The sequence below is a fragment of the Panulirus ornatus genome, chromosome 46, assembly GCF_036320965.1.
Source record: "Panulirus ornatus isolate Po-2019 chromosome 46, ASM3632096v1, whole genome shotgun sequence".
Classification (NCBI taxonomy): domain Eukaryota; kingdom Metazoa; phylum Arthropoda; class Malacostraca; order Decapoda; family Palinuridae; genus Panulirus; species Panulirus ornatus.
This window is the reverse complement of record NC_092269.1, coordinates 39,648,480-39,661,627: the sequence shown is the minus strand read 5'-3', so window position 1 is coordinate 39,661,627 and position 13,148 is coordinate 39,648,480. Positions and strand designations below refer to the sequence as shown.

Here is a 13,148-nt window from a genome sequence, read left to right as displayed (position 1 = left end):
ATATCTTTATGTACATGAAACACTGTGTGCAGTATTGAAAGAAATGCTGTTTCCACACAGGTTTTATGCAATGTAATTAATGTACATTGCAAAGGCCAAAGGAGAGATGAAAAGATATTTAAATGTAAGTTTCAGAGATGGGGCCCCATGAGTGTAAAACTCCCTCCCTGTTCATTACCAATAGGTATTACCTTTCCTTCACTTTACACACAACTAGGAAGCCTTCTAATGCCCCTCCACATATGACTCTACATCCGCTCTCTGCCCAGGGAAAGAAGAGAGCACTCACTCTCATGATGAAGTGGAGATCGAGCTTTTTGATGTGGAAGAAGGCCCTCAGCTCCTTCAAGCAATTGAACAAGGCCTTCGAGAGCTCAACAACCACCTTCCTCCTCAGCAACAATTCATCTTTCCTGGAGAACCCATGTCTGTCAGTGATCTACATAATGCCATCAATGGTGAAGGGAACTCCTCAACTTCTTCACAAGAGAGCTTAGGTCATAGACGACCCCCTGCATCGCCTCCATATGACTATAACTATGACTTTGAGTACTATGATTATTATGATTACTATGACTATAGGGATGTAGACTATGTAGAGCCAGAGCAGACGGTCACAGCATTTCCTACCACAACCACAACTTCTGTTGAAGAGGGATCTCATGAAGAGCTACCAACTCCATGCTGGCATAAGGTGGATGAGGACTACACTGGGTCAGCACAATGATGCCTGTTATTATTTGTGATATATTCAGTATGATGGCACATTGAGTCTTTCTGAAACATCCTTTATTGGGCATTCATGCACTTTCCTCTTTGGGAAAGTCATCAGTTACACAGTGTTATCCAGGGAATCTGCATAATATTTCAGATAACTTACAAAAAGTTGGTTATACTTTGAAATTTTGCAGTATGAATTATTTAGTTGTATCTTTGGAAACTGCAAATGAAATATGTGAACAGAAATAGATAAGTTTGTGTTTAGGAAAATGAACCTGGATCTCTAAATCAAGTCAGTTATGGATACTGTGTTTATTGGAAATTAAGTGATGTTTTAGATGTTTAAATTTTGTTAGAGAACTAAGTGGATTGTTGCATGATTCATGAAGATTATGAAAATTTGAACAGCATACATACAAAGTTCATGAGATGGTTGTTTGTTTAGAGGTAAATTTGTTTATACCCCTGTTTTCTGTCCATATCAGAAGTGAAGAAGTCCTAGCAAGGATGAAGGTTGTATATAGAATTAATATTTAATAGTATTTATGGAAATTATTTGATATTTAGTTATGAGGAAGTTGAGAGTAAATGTAAATACAAAATCAAGGTCTTTCAAGTTTAGCAAGGTTAGTCAGAGTGAGAGTTTGATTGGAGAAAAATTGAGGGAAGTGAAGTGTTTTAGATACCTTGGAGTGGACATGGTGGCAAATGAAAGTTATAGTGAGGGAAGGGGGGGGGGGGGGCAAAGGGTCTGGGACCACTCAAGAATGTGGGAAAAGAGAGGTCACTCTCTTGGAGGGCAAATATGGGTGTATTTGAAAATATTGTAGTTCCAACAATGTCCTGTGAATATGAGGCTATGGATGACAATGTATGAAGTGTGGATGTGTTGGAAATGAAATGTTTGAGCACAGTATGTAGTGTGAGGTGGTTTCATCAAGTAAGTAATAGAATAGTAAGAGAGAGAGAGGGGTGGTAATTAAAAGAGTGTGGTTGAGAGAGCTGAAGAAGGTGTGAAATGTTTGCAACATATGGAAAGAAGATATATGTGTTAGAATTGGACGTAACAAAGAGGAGACCAAATTGGAAATGGAAGGAAGTGAACAAGATTTTGAATAATAGGGGCCTAAACATTCAGGAGGATGAAAGTCGTGGATGGTATAGAGTGAACTGGAGTGATGTGGTATACAGGGCTCAACATGCTATTAATGTACTGAACCAGGGCATGTGAAGTGGTCGAGGTAAATCGTGAAAGGATCTGTGGGGCCTGGATGTGGATGGGGAGCTGTGGTTTCATTGCATTACACATGACAGCTAGAGAATGGATGTGAGCAAATGTGGCTCTTCTTCATCTGTTCCTGGTGCTACCTTGCTAATGCTGGAAATGGTGATCAAGAATGAAAAAAATTTATTATGCTTTGTTTTGTGATAATGAGTTTTCAGAAACAGAAAATCATCAAACATATTTAAATCTTAGAGGCATTTATCATGTGCTGTATTGTCTTCATTCTTTCATTAAATAGGTTCAATGGTTCATTCATATTTTCAGGTAGGGTTAAAAGCTGTAATAATCATAAACTGCACACTAGATTTAACAGCTGTTTGATGTGCATCAAGCATGTGGAACTGTGATCCTTATTTTGGAAACAAGTTATGATGGTGTGACATTTTGGTTGAAATATATTTTCTATCATTTTCCACTCATTTTTGATGGATTATGTGGCATTGTTTTGTAAATGATGACTAAAAGTCACATTGTGACATGGCTTAATTTGAATCTTGATGATATAAGGTAACATACTGCCAAGTATTTCATCGCATAGAAAACATATCCCACAGCAAAGATCACTTGCAAATTGCACCATCAAAATGTGTAAAATTGATAATCAAAACACATTTATTCTTACATTTTATCCTTTGATAATTTGATTACTTTTGTATACATTTGCAAATTGCATAAAACTTCACAATCCATTGACAATAGTTACAGATTATCATCTTTAATTCTTTTTACCCAAAATTACATTAAGACCAAAAGCCCAGCATCTTTCAAATCCACAGTAATTCTGCCTTTTTCTCCCACTGCCACTAGAGGGGCAAAACATAATGGCAAGGCACTACATGAATGACTGTGTCTTATGGTAAGGATCTATTAAGAGTCTGAATTGTATCAGCATGCACAACTTTTCCTTATACATGCAAAGTAATTCAATATTACGAAAAATAATAATGAACGAAATGCGTCAATCTTGCATTCCTTATTACAAAACATTTGTGCATAATATGAATTGGGTATTATGCAGCCATCACTCAAAAAGGCACTACTGCCTGAGGTTCATGAAGAATGGTGACAGTTATGTATTTGGCACATACGTTTTTTCAGTTACAGATTACTCATTTTATTTCCCTTGCCTCAATCACATGTGGGTTGCTGGCATTCAACCCCAACCCTTCCTCTCTTTTTCTCACATACATGTGACAACACACAACTTACACATACCTTTATATTCTTTCTTACCTTCTAAAACTTGAGATTTTATGGCAGTACAACCATGAAATAATTATATGGCTCTGATTAGGAGTGGTGCTATTAGTCAACTACTACTGCTACTACAACTACTACTACACCCCTCCCCTCCCCCCACCTGAGGCAGAAGTTGGTGCAGAGGCCTTAAGAGATTGCCTTGCAGTTGTATATACTTGTCCACATTGACCATCAGGCAAAGATTGCTCAAAACACTTCAGAAAATCATTCTATCTTTATAAAATAACTTGCAAGTGTGATTTGATAAACACATATATGGCTTACATGAACAAAAATGCAAAAACACAAAGATTATGTGGACAACATGGTGTAGATAACATGCACTTACTAAGGTAGCATGAATATGTGGTTATGTGAACATGATGAAATGACACACATCACAAAAACACAAATACATCATGATCTGGGCAACATATTATGTGACTAACTATAAGGATATGGGAGAAAGAATACTTCCCATATATTCCCCGTGTGTTGTAGAGGTCAACTAAAGGGGTCAGGAGCGGGGGGCTGGGAACCCCCCTCCCTCCTTGTATTTGAATTTCTGAAAAGGAAAACAGAAGAAGGAGTCAAGCGGGGAGTGCTCATCCTCCTTGAAGGCTCAGATTGGGGTGTCTGTGTGTGAATGTAACCAAGATAAGATAGGAGAGATAGGTAGTATGTTTGAGGAAAGAAACCTGGATGTTCTAGCTCAGAGTCAATTGAAGTTCAAAGGTAAAGGGGAAGAGTGGTTTGGGAAAGTCTATGGAGTAAAATCAGGGTATGGTGAGAGGACAAGAGCTAAGGAAGGAGTAGCAATACTCCTGAAGCAGGATTTGTAGGAGTATGTGATAGAGTGTAATAAAGTAAATTCTAGATTGATGAGGGTAAAATTGAAAGTGGATAGAGGGAGTTGGGTGATTATTGGTGCCTATGCACCTGGTCATGAGAAGAAAGATCATGAGAGGCAAGTGTTTTGGAAGCAGTTGGGTGAGTGTATTAGCAGCTCTGTTGCATAAGACTGGGTTATAGTGATGGGTGAATTGAATGCAAAGGTGAGTAATGTGGCACTGGAAGGTATGATTAGTGTACATGAGTTGTTCAGTATGAATGGAAATGGTGAAGAGCTTGTGGATTTGTGTGCTGAAAAAAAGAGTGGTGATGGGGAATACCTGTTTTAAAACGAGAAATATACGTAAGTAAACGTATGTGAGTAGGAGAGATTATCACAGGGCATTATTGGAGTACGTGTTAATTGATAGTCATGTAAAAGAGAGACTTTTGAATGTTGACGTGCTGAGATGGGCAGCTGGAGGGATGGATGTCTAATCACTATCTTGTGGAGGCAAAGGTGAAGATTTGTAGTGGCTTTCAGGAAAGAAGAGAGAATATTGGGGAAAAGAGAGTGGTGAGAGTAAGTGAGCTTGGAAAGGAGACCTATGTGAGGAAGTATCAGGAGAGATTGAGTGGAGAATGGCAAAAGGTGAGAGCAAGTGACGTGAGGGGAGTGGGTGAAAAATGGGATGTGTTTAGGGAAGCAGTGATGGCTTGCACAAAAGATGCATGTGGTATGAGAAAGGTGGGAGGTGGGCAGATTAGAAAGGGAAGTAACTGGTGGGATGAAGAAGTAAGATTGTTAGTGAAAGAGATAAGAGAGGTGTTGGGATGATATTTGCAGGGAGGGAGTGCAAATAACTTGAAGATGTATAAAAGAAAGCGGCAGGAGGTCAAGAGATCGGTGCAAGAGGAGAAGAATTGGGCAAATGACAGTTGGGGAGAGAGAGTATCATTAAATTTTAGGGAGAGTAACAAGATCTTTTGGAAGGAGGTAGATAAAGTGCATAAGACAAGAAAACAAATGGGAACATTGGTGAAGGGGGCTGTTGGGGAGATAATAACAAGTAGTGATGAAGTGAGAAGGAGATGGAGTGAGCATTTTGAAGGTTTCTATGTTTGATGATAGAGTGGCAGATATAGGGTGTTTTGGTCGGGATGGTGTGCAAAGTGAGAGGGTCAGGGAGTATAGTTTGGTAAACAGAGAAGAGCTAGTGAAAGCTTTGCAGAAGATGAAAGCCAGCAAGGCAGCGGGTTTAGATGGTATTGCAGTGGAATTTATAAAAAAAAAAAAAAAAAAAGGGGGGGGTGACTGTGTTGCTTAGTGGTTGGTGAAGATATTCACTGTATGTATGGTTCATGGTGAAGTTCCTGAAGATTGGCGGAATGCATGCATAGTTCCATTGTACAAAGGCAAAGGGGATAGAGGTGAGTATTCAAATTACAGAGGTATGTTTGTTGAGTATTTCTGGGAAATTATATGGTAGGGTATTGATCGAGAGGGTAAAGACATGTACAGAGCACCAGGCTGGGGAAGAGCAGTGTGGATTCAGAAGAGGTACAGGATGTATGGATCAGGTGTTTGCTTTGAAGAATGTATGTGAGAAATACTTTGAAAAATAGATGGATTTGTATGTGGCATTTATGGATCTGGAGAAGGCATATGATAGGGTGGATAGAGATGCTTTGTGGCAGGTTTTAAGAGTATATGTGTATCATTATATTTTGGGTGCGAATTGATTTATTGACAAGTGGGCTTGGAATAATGAGGGACAAAATGTTACATTATACATAGAACTAGCTTGATTTTGATATGGGAAAGACAAAACAGTAGCATTTTGTTCAGATGAGCACCGATAACTGTTAGGGAAATAACAAGAAAGGAAAAATATGAGGACAACCAGACGAAAATTTGTTGGAAATATCTACTTTGTGAAGTATCTTCATTCTTCTCTGATATTTGAGTATCATAAAGATAAGAATCTTAATCAGTGGAAAATTCATTACTTTTGTGCCCATTGAACACACATGGAAGCTGATTTGGACATACTATTTTCTTAAACATATACTAGTTTGTTGGTATTTTTCCTGGATAAGGCATACATCAGAGAATTGTGCCGTGAAATAGGAACGAGGACGTAATAAGCGAGGAATTAATATAAACTTGCACCATCTCTCCATTAACAGTATAATTTGTTTCTGTAGTTCGCTCGTATGGCTTCATAAACAATGTAAACTCTGTATCAAGATAACCTGAAACTAAGAGGACTTCCCAGTTAGAAAGTATGTTCCTCAGTATTATAATAACGTTCGAAATTTCTTGTTGAAGAACTTTCGCAAATGCCTCTAGATCAAAGAAATGTTGCGCCTGTTACTTTAGATTGGTCAGTGTCATATTCCGATTGTTTAAATAGCTGTTTTGTGTCGAGAAATATAAAGATTGCCCATAATATGTATATTTGGGTAAAATGATTGTTTTTATCTGGAAATGAATGCAGCTCTGCCCCCGGGTGGGGGGGGGGGAGGCCCGGACGACCACAACCCTTGTTATTCATTTACCTATTTTCTTGGACACATTTTACTGTTATCATAGCAAGATAACGCTGCTGTCGTGGTCCTTAACATCATATTTTAAATCATGTAAAAATACCAAATGGACACTTATTTCGTGAATCATTACTTTTAACATGCATATTTTGATAATTATTTTCATGATATTTTAAAGTAAACATTATAGTTTTAGTTTTTCAAACCAAAACTTAAGTATCTTTATCTATATCTGCAACAAATATACGGTTAAAGTTGAAACAACCGAACCGCTCTTTATGGCCTGTTAAAACGACCCAAATTGCGTCACCCCACTGAACTCATCTTTGAACCGTGAATGAACTCATGAATTATCGATTTATTTTATAATTATCTGATGAAAGAGCTTATTATATTTATATATATTCTTTGTGTCTTAATATTCGAAGAGATTTTATTGAGTTCGCGAAATGATGAGAAAGGCATGAAAAAAATCAATATTCAATTGAAGGTTTGTGTTCGACGCAGCTTCGAATCTACAGCATTCGAGGTTTCAAGAACAAGCCCTTACCAATCGCAACCTCTTTGACCATCAGCTTCGGGTAAGGTAAGTTCCCTTCTCTTGGCCTTCATTTTGTATAGTTGGTTTAGGGAGTCAGTGAAATTAAACTCCAATTATCAATGGTTCCATGCGGAACATGCTGTATATGTATATATATATATATATATATATATATATATATGCAGTCCAGAGTATACTGATGATCAGTTTTAGAAGATATATTCTATTGGATCTAAGTTAAATTACCCTAGATTTTTCATTGATAAGTCCCTTAAGTTAGCAAAGAAATGATTTTATAGAGTTGAGCCCAAACCTCCCATTGATACCAAAAATCTTTTAGTTCTCCCTTTTAATATTTTTACTTCCCATTTTTCTTAAATCCTTTAATGTAAATGTTGCCTTCAGCAACAATAATACTATAATGAATATCTTAATCAGGAATTCACCAGAAATTCTTGGCGCATCTTGAAAGTGCCATGTAGAAATTGGTAAGTTTTATGTTGGGCAGACTGGTAAGGATCTTTCTGTTTGACTTGAGCAACATGAGTTTAAGAACGGAACAATAATCAAATGCCTTGTGTAATCACGTTAAAAACTATGATCATTGTATTGACTGGATTAATGCCATCTCGGTTAACTAATTTTATTACAACGAGAAATATCATTGAATCTTCTATTAAGTACAAAGAATTATAATAATATTAGTGATGGCCTATGCAAATTGGATAACTTTATTGTTGATAAAATTTGTAAAATTACTTTGATACTCTCGATGTCGGTCTTGGACAATCGCATTGTTTAACAAATGCGACTTAGGGAACTCTCTTCGTTGTATATCATCCATAATAAAGTATATAGTTCATTACTAGGTATGCACCATAATAACGTACATAGTACATTATGATGGGAGTACAACATAAAGTACGTAGTACATTATAATAGGCATGCACCATAATAAGGTACACACTAGGATAACCTAGTAAAGTTTGACCAAGTGGTTTCCGGTAGGGTCCTTTAATTGTTACTATGCTTCTCTTATCGTGTGGGTGAGTAGATTATGGTTAGGCTGTAAAAGGTGTTCCTCAAACCAATTGACCTTCACACTTTTCCTGGAACAACATATATTCGATCATTGAGAACTATATAGATAATGCTCGGCAGGTATTTGTCAGGTAACTGTATAAACACCTTTAACAAGTAGCCAGTTTCATTGTAGATCTTAACTGGGGAATGGCAGCAAAAAACTATTTACATTATTGCATCAGGTGAAAAACTGTTATACAAATAAGAAATAATGTAGCTATTTTAGTTGTACAGTTTTGAAGATTTATCTATATTAGGTAAGGAGAGTTGTAATGCCATAATAAACATGTTAGACATCCAAACCAAGAAACAGCTCTCATTACTATTAATTTTCATAAGATAGGCTTTGGCTGTAACTAGTATATTATAGGGTATATGTTGCTGCATATGTATTTGATCAAGTAATGTTGGTTTTCAAGTATTTATCCTACATTTTGAAGACATTCTGTATTAAAATGAGTCAGTTGTAGGCAGTAATTAATTTAGAAACCTTGTCCATTAGGTTATTAAAAGAATGGTTTGATGACAGTTATGGTGTTGTGCATTACCTGTACCATTCTGATAAGAGTAATAGCCATTTTTACTATTTGATTTGATTTTTCATGTTTCTAAGATTTTTAGATTCCAGTGTATGAAGGAAAAAACTTTAGCCTGGACATGGATTTTATGAAATTTTACTATATAGATTTCTAGGAATTACCAGACATATAGAGATGATGTAATCTTCCATTATTTTGACCGCTGATTCGTTTTCCTGAAGTGAGTCTCTTTTGATCCATTGAAACCTGTGTTGATGGATTGTGGCGTGTAGAGTATCAAGGAAATTTAGTAATTTACCACTTAAGCTCTTCATGACTGTCTAGCTTTGAATATTAAGCTACTTTCTCTTGTCTCAAGGTAATGTTTTAAGAATTTGATACCTCTGGAGCATGATCTGAGGCACAATTCTATTCTGTGATATTAAGTAAGGCAGTTAAGCATTATATTGAAATGTGGGCATAATCAATTGTAAAAATAATACCCTTTTAGAATATGACTGATTGGAATCTTTACCTATTCTTACATAGTAGTTGAAATAATTGTGTAGCTTGCTGTTCTCTTAAACCATTAGTTATTCCCTGACTGTCATTGTCAAGTGAACTCAAATCTGGCAAAGCTAAATAGTCTGTTGACAGAAGGATTTCATTCTCGGTGATGAAGTTGTTACTCCAAAGGAGTCCCATTATTTCAATGCTGCTGGAAATAGTGCAGCCATGAAGCTGCTGGAGCCACTTAAGAGAAAGGGGTCCTGGTTTATGGTAATGGAGCGTCGAGGAATATGTGGGAAAAGGTTTCACTATCTGGGAGGGCTAGAATGGGTATGTCTTAAGATACAGTAATTTGAATGATTTATGGATGTGAGGTATGTCATCACCCATATTCCTGTTAGAGAGATGATAGTTATTTTATTGTATACTTGACTAATGTAGGGTGCTTGTGGTTTGGCATACAGAGCTGCTGAAGATGTAGTTTCCAGCATATGCACGAGAGAACATGTTAGAAACAATCTACTTATCCTATGTAGATTTTAGGAAGTGTATCCAATTTTTTTCTTTTGCACCTATGAATATAACAGATGTCAGTATTTTTGGTTTTGTGGTAACTTAATTGATAAATATATTGAGAATTATGAAAATCGTTTGAATTTAATGGGGACTGCTTATGTTAGCAATATTGGGAATGTCTGCATTTAACAAATGGCATTGTTTTTTAATACGAGACCACTTTCATTTTGCAGGAGCAGAGGGACAAATGCAGTCCCAAGGGTCATCCACTTGATCTTCCAAACCATCGAGGTCATTAGAAGATATCCTCTCCTAGTGTTCCTGATACATGTGCTCATGAGGATGTTTCAATGTCTGGTGATTTTTTGACAATAAGACCCTATTTGACATAGTGACTGACTTGACTGACAGCTTTGTCTTGTTGTTTTACATCTGGTATTATGTATTACTGTTTACTACTCTTAACTTTACTAATATTGCATGCATATTTTAGTGTATATTGTAGCGAATGTAGTAATGCACTGTATATAGTAGCATATCTGATTATTAATTCAAAAGGAAGTTGCAAGGGATAAAGATACAGTAGTAGACTGCAATTATTGCAACCCTTGGCTTAAGCAGCTGCAGCTCTTTGCATCTTCCCCACCACACACACACACACACACACACACTTGCAGTTTTTTTTCCCAACAGTATCTGTTTCTGGATTTTTATTTTTTCAGGCCTATTGTATGATGTGGTGTCAACATTGAGGGTCACAAGTCAGTTGTATATAATCAACAGAAATGGCTACTCCTAAGTAAGTACTAATGTATCATACTGTCATTTACCAAATAATTACGTGTACCTTGGAGAGGGATTGTTCTTTTGTAATCATTCTGGTCAGCACAATAAGATTTTAAGATAGGCATAGGTGTATTTTGATAATCATGAAAACGTGGAAATTTGCAGCTTTCATCTTGACTGAAATGACAATAGAAGTTACGTACTAGAGCATTTGTTGTAATTCTGAAATCTAGCAAGATTCACGAGGTATCCCTTGTATATATGACCATTCCTTTTAAATGTTCAGTATCTGTGTTATTAGATAACTTTAGGCACTGTAAGAAAATAAGTTGCTTTTTATATTTGCCATTTCCCATGTTAGTGAAGTGGCACCAGGAACAGATGAAGAAAGGTTGCCTTCATTCTCATCCACTCTTTATCTGTTGCATGAAATATGCCAAAACTAGAGATCCCTATGAAATCCTGGCCCCACAAACCTTCCCACAGTTTACCCCAGCTGCTTCACATTCCTGGTTCAGTCCATTAACTGCACATCAACCCATATTACAAATTACTGTTCGGCGCACACTTTCACCCTTGTGCATATTCAGGCCCTGATCTTTCAAAATCGATTTTAACCTATCCTTCCATCTCCCTTCTTGTCCCCTCCACTTCAGAGACATAACCTCTGTTAGCCTCTCATTATTATTCACAGGCCTGTTGTGTGATGTAGTGAGAAGGCATCGTTCAAGAAAGCAGAAATACCTGCTGTTGTATATGATTAACTGGAATGGCTGCTCTGAAGTAAGTTCTCTTATACCATACCATCATATATTTTCCTGATAATTACTTGTACCTTGGAGAGGTGGTATGAAGTGGTTTGATCAAGTAAGTAATGAAAGGGTAAGAGAGATGTGTGGTAATACAAAGTTTGGTTGAGAGAGCAGAAGAGGGTGTATTGAAATGGTTTGGTCACATGGAGAGAATGAGTGAGGAAAGATTGACAAAGAGGATATATGTCAGAGATGAAGAACAAGAAGTGGGAGACCAAATTGGAGGTGGAAGGATGGAGAGAAAAAGATTTTGAGCGATCGGGGCCTGAACATACAGGAGGGTGAAAGGCATGCAAGGAATAGTGAATTGGAACAATGTGGTATACTGGGGTCGATGTGCTGTCAGCGGATTGAACCAGGGCATGTGAAGCGTCTGGGGTAAACCATGGAAAGTTCTGTGGGGCCTGGATGTGAAAAGGGAACTGTGGTTTTGGTGCATTACATATGACAGCTAGAGACTGAACAAATGTGGCCTTTGTTGTCTTTTCCTAGCGCTATCTCGCGCACGCGGGGGGAGGGTGATGCCATTTCAAGTGTGGCGGGGTGGCGGTGGGAATGGATGAAGGCAACATGTATGAGTATGTACATTTGTATATATGTATGTTTGTGTATGTATAAGTTGAAATGTGTAGGTATGTATATGTGCGTGTGTGGGCGTTTATATATATACATGTGGATGGGTTGGGCCAATCTTTCGTCTGTTTCCTTGCGCTACCTCGCTAATGTGGGAGACAGCAACAAAGTATAATGATGAAAAAAAAAACTTGGAGAGGTATGGTTTTATATTTTTCTGATCAGCAGCAAATAAGATTTGAAGATCTGGTGGGCATAGTTGTAGTATAATCATGAAAGCATATACTAGTAATGGAAGTTTTTGAATTGACAGGATTGAAGTTATGTACCAGAGCATTTGTTAATTCTGAATAATGGTAGATTCGCTTGATGTATCTAGTGTACATGACTGTTCATTTTAAATGGTCAGTATGTGTTATTAGATTCAGGGAGTACAACAGGAAATAAACTATCACGTTTTTAATGTTTGCTGTATCGATGTTAGTGAGTCAGCATCAGGAACAAACTAAGAAAGGCAGCATTCACTTGCATACATGTATATTCTTTAGCTTTTGCATAGAATACACCCAAACTGCAGCCCCCTACCCAAAGCCAGGCCCCACAAACCTTTCCAAGGTTTCCTTCAGCAGCTTCACATTCTGATTCAGTCTCTTAACTGCACGTCAACCCATATTTCAAATTACTGTTCTGTGCACACCTTTCACCCTCCTGCATATTCAGGCCCTGATCACTCAAAATCGTTTTTTTCCATCCTTCCATCTCCCTTTTTGTCCCCTCCACTTCAGACACACATATTCTGTCAACCTCTCATTGATTATTTTTTACAGGCCTTTTGTGTGCTGCAATGAGGAGGCATCGTTCAAGAAAAGGGAAATCCCTGCTGTTGTGTATAATTGACAGGAATGGCTGCTCTGAAGTAAGTTCTCTTATACCATACCACCATATATTTTTTTGATAACTTGTACCTTGGAGAGGTGGTGTAAGGTGGTTTGATGAAGTAAGTAATGAAAGGGTAAGAGAGATGTGTGGTAATAAAAAGTGTAGTTTAGAGAGCAGAAGAGGGTGTATTGAAATGAAATGGTTTGGTCACATGGAGAGAATGAGTGAGGAAAGATTGACAGAGGATATATGTGTCAGAGGTGGAGGGAATGAGAAGTGGGAGACCAAATTGGAGGTGGAAGGAT

The 13,148-nt window shown here is 37.5% G+C and overlaps 1 protein-coding gene across 23 annotated transcripts in view; it reads left to right on the top strand.

The window, feature by feature from the left end:
- LOC139763275 (uncharacterized) overlaps positions 1–13,148 on the top strand; it is a 106,916-nt gene that overhangs the window by 33,250 nt on the left and 60,518 nt on the right. For 7 of the 23 annotated variants that reach the window (XR_011716089.1, XR_011716084.1, XR_011716085.1 and 4 more), the window contains exons 1-3: positions 10,144–10,592; positions 11,274–11,362; positions 12,792–12,880. Coding sequence is in view for 6 of the 23 variants with exons in the window: in XM_071689224.1 (XP_071545325.1) it covers positions 270–727 (458 nt within the window). In the remaining 17 variants the exon portion in view is untranslated. The other 16 variants (XM_071689224.1, XM_071689223.1, XM_071689227.1 and 13 more) reach the window with 9 other exon arrangements.